The sequence below is a fragment of the Colobus angolensis genome, unplaced genomic scaffold (genome assembly GCF_000951035.1).
Source record: "Colobus angolensis palliatus isolate OR3802 unplaced genomic scaffold, Cang.pa_1.0 Scaffold142, whole genome shotgun sequence".
Classification (NCBI taxonomy): Eukaryota; Metazoa; Chordata; class Mammalia; order Primates; family Cercopithecidae; genus Colobus; species Colobus angolensis.
In genome coordinates, this window is record NW_012114511.1 from 3,081,360 (window position 1) to 3,085,302 (window position 3,943).

Here is a 3,943-nt window from a genome sequence, read left to right on the forward strand (position 1 = left end):
GGGAGGCAGAGGTTGCAGTGAGCCGAGACCATGCTATTGCACTCCAGCCTGGACAACAAGAATGAAACTCTGTCCCCCCCAAAAAAAAACCGAAAAAAAAAAAAGTGGGCTGTTATAATTTCATACGATTGAAAAAATATGAGATCTATAAGGCCAAAGAGATTTTGCCACTTTGATCTAGGAATTCAATCTTAAAAAAACAGTCACTATTTTAAATAACATTTTGTTTGGCTATTTAATTAACTGAACAAATCAGACTTGAAAGATTTATATAGACAACAATGAAGATCTTAAGACCTGAAATGTCAGGAGAGGAAATGTGTATCATTAGCTTTCAATAGAGTGTCCTGAACACCATGAAAATCACTCATTCACTCAACTGATAGTATCTCCTATACCCATGCTTTATGTTCGTGGATATAAATGATATAATGATAAGAAATAAGACACATTTTTTCTCCAGAATGTTTACAATCTAATGATTACTAACCAAGTCCCCAAAGCCAGTAAAAATTAAAACTCTGGCCCTACTTGGAGGAAATACATTTCTACTTAGCTCACAAGTCCTTTTAATGATCCTTGAGAATATTTGGAAAGGATCATTTCAGAGAAGAGACCAAGATTGTCTCATCTGGATGGCCAGAGAACATTTATTATAATAATGGTAAAATACTCATTGAGGGCAGTGGCTAGTTTCCTCACATTAAATAGATTAATAAAGATTAGCCCTTGCAGGCCAGGTGTGGTGGCTCAAGCCTATAATCCCAGCACTTTGGGAGGCCCAGGCAGGCAGACTACCAGAGGTCAGGAGTTTGAAACCAGCCTGGCCAACATGGCAAAACCCTGTCTCTACTAAAAATACAAAAATTAGCCTAGCATGGTGGCGGGTGCCTGTAATCCCAGCTACTTGGGAGGCTGAGACAGGAGAATCACCTGAACCCAGGAGGCAGAGGTTGCAGTGAGCCGAGATCACGCCACTGCACTCCAGTCCGGGCAACACAGTAGGACTCTGTCTCAAAAAAATAAATAAAAATTAAAAATAAAGATTAGCCCCTGCAGGGCTCTAAATGGATAAACTAGGTAAAAACTAAATAAAGCACTGTGATACATGTAAGCTACATAACAGATCTAAAAATACCAGGCTCTCTAAATACCACCCTATCCTCTATCAGAATCAACAAGGGAAATATGAGAGGGGCAAGGACATCCTAGAAAAAATTTAGGATCAAAATTTGAAATAAAGACTATTTATTTGCTTTTTTTCCAGTTTACATTTCTTTCTCCTTCCTCGAATCATCCTATTCTTTCTCTAAAAATCACTTCAGCAGTATTGAAGAAACTGTCATTACTTTAGAAGTTATTCGCTGTTATATAGTGCCATACTTGGATTTTCTAGAATATGAAATTAATAGGAATTGGAAATTACAGGAAAGTCAATGACTGTGTAAACAGTAGACTCCATTCAAAGCAAGAGATTATTCACTAAAAGCCAGTGGTGTGCTGGTAAATGTCTAACAATCATTGGATGAAAGAGCCATTATTTGTGATACTTACCAATTTCCCTGGTGTAAATATTTCCACCACAACCAATTTCAAACTATAACATGAAATCACAGGAAACTGGGAAAAGATGTTAAAAATCAGCCCATATGAAGCAGCTCCAGCACGCCACCACTTAATATCTACCCACAAATCAAACAAGAAATTTGGTCATCGTAGCTATAATAAAGAACAAAATTGTGTCCTTTGCAGTAACACGGATGCAGCTTGAGGCCATTATCCTGAGCAAACTAACACAGAAACAGAAAACAAAATAGGGCATGTTCTCATTTATAAATGGGAGCTAAACATTGGGTACACATGAACACAAAGATGAAAAACAATAAACACTGGAGATCCCAAAAGCAGAAAGGGGGGAAGGAGGTGGACAAGGGTTCAAAAACTACCTATTGGGTACTATGTTCACCTCCTGGGTGACAGAATAATTAGAAGGCCAAACCCCAGCATCACACAATATACCCATGTGACAAACCTGCACATGTACTCCCAGAATCTAAAAAAAAAAAAATTTTTTAAAGAGATTAGTCATAAGACTGGAAGAGCTCTCAGGCTGCCATTAACTAGACTTACACTCACATTCCTTAGGGACATCCTCCTTATGTCTAATCTAAATTCTTCCTCCTGCCACTTAATTTCCATTTGCCAAAAGGAAAAAAAAAAAAAAGATAGTAACCATCCTTATAAAATATTTCTTGACTGTTATTAGGGCAATTTGTTTTTAATAATACTAGTAGTACTAAGTGGTAAACTCAACATATCTAAAGGTAACTTGCAAAATGAGGCCAAGACTTTCTTTTTTAAAATCTTTTCTTTTTCCTTTTTAAAGCTATCAACAGTTCTCAGCTGGCCAACCTGTAAATGCTAAGCCATCCCAAACTGCAAATGCTAAGCCCACACCAAGAACTCCTGATCATGAAATACAAGGATCAAAAGAAGCTTTGATTCAAGATTTGGAAAGAAAGCTGAAATGCAAGGACACCCTTCTTCATAATGGAAATCAAGTGGGCAAGATGTCTATTTTGTACAAAAGGCCACTTAAACTACAAAATCTAATTTTAATAAGGAAGTTCTATCTCACATATCTATGTCCATATAATCAGCAAGGAATAAGATTATCTAAAAAGAAGGAATATTTGGGCCCTATTCCATTTCTCTCTGCATGAAATCACCTCTTGGTTTACAGTAGTAAAAGAATGAAGCAAATGAAAGATCTATCTGAATGGTTTAATGAAATTTTTCTGTTATTAAATATTACCCTCTCATAAACTATGTCTGATGCCCAAATAACTATTAGGAATTACTGTCAAGTCAACTTAGTGTACTTTGATGTACAATATTGACAGGTAATTATAGCTATAATTCTTATCATGTAGTCCTTATTGTGTATATTATATTAGTAACTTATCTTTAAACAGACTATATGCCTTTAATACAAATAGATTTAGCCTATCAGTTGCACTGCTCTCGATCAGAAGTTAATACAATCAAATATTCAGTGCTCATTTAATAAAAGTTACTTTTGGCTGGGCGCAGTGGCTCACGTCTGTAATCCCAGCACTTTGGGAGGCCAAGGCAGGTGGATCACCAAGGTCAGGAGTTCGAGAACAGCCTGACCAATATGGTGAAATCCCATCTCTACTAAAAATACAAAAATTAGCCAGGTGTGATGGCATGCGCCTGTAATTCCAGCTACTTGGGAGGCTGAGAAAGGAGAATTGCTTGAACTCAGGAGGTGTAGGCTGCCTTGAGCCGAGATTCTGTCACTGTACTCCAGCCTGGGCGACAGAGTGAGACTCTGTCTCAAAAATAAATAAATTAATTAAAATTAAATAAAAATTACTTCTGAATGTGAGGACATGAAGTATTATATTCAAAAAGAAAGCTGACTGGAACATGCAGAACAACGGAGGAAAGGGTTGAATTTCCCTTTACTTAGGAGATCCTTATTTAAGGGCAATTATGCTTGCCTGTCACAGGAGCAAAAAGAAAGCCTAAGTGAACCTTTACTGCAAGTGAGGGACATGGTACTAGAATAGAAGGAAAATGCTTTGAATGGAAGAAAAGACTTAAAAAAACAAAAACAAAAACATAGAATCAGCTGGGCGCAGTGGCTCACGCCTGCAATCCCAACATTTGGGGAGGCCAAGGCGGGCGGATCATGAGATCAGGAGATCGAGACCATCCTGGCTAACACAGTGAAACCCCACCTCTACTAAAAATACAAAAAATGAGCTGGGCGTGGTGGCGGGTGCCTGTAGTCCCAGCTACTCAGGAGGCTGAGGCAGGAGAATGGCGTGAACTCAGGAGGCAGAGGTTGCAGTGAGCCGAGATCGTGCCAATGCACTCCAGCCTGGGTGACAAAGCAAGACTCCATCTCAAAAAA

At 38.3% G+C, this 3,943-nt stretch overlaps 1 protein-coding gene across 1 annotated transcript in view; it reads left to right on the forward strand.

Annotated features, from left to right (window-relative positions):
• Window positions 1-3,943, forward strand: part of MYOT (myotilin) — a 25,925-nt gene that overhangs the window by 8,896 nt on the left and 13,086 nt on the right. The window contains exons 3-4 of the mRNA XM_011935362.1: window positions 2,387-2,581; window positions 3,497-3,572. Coding sequence (XP_011790752.1) covers window positions 2,387-2,581; window positions 3,497-3,572 — 271 coding nt within the window. The remainder of the gene's footprint in view (window positions 1-2,386; window positions 2,582-3,496; window positions 3,573-3,943) is intronic.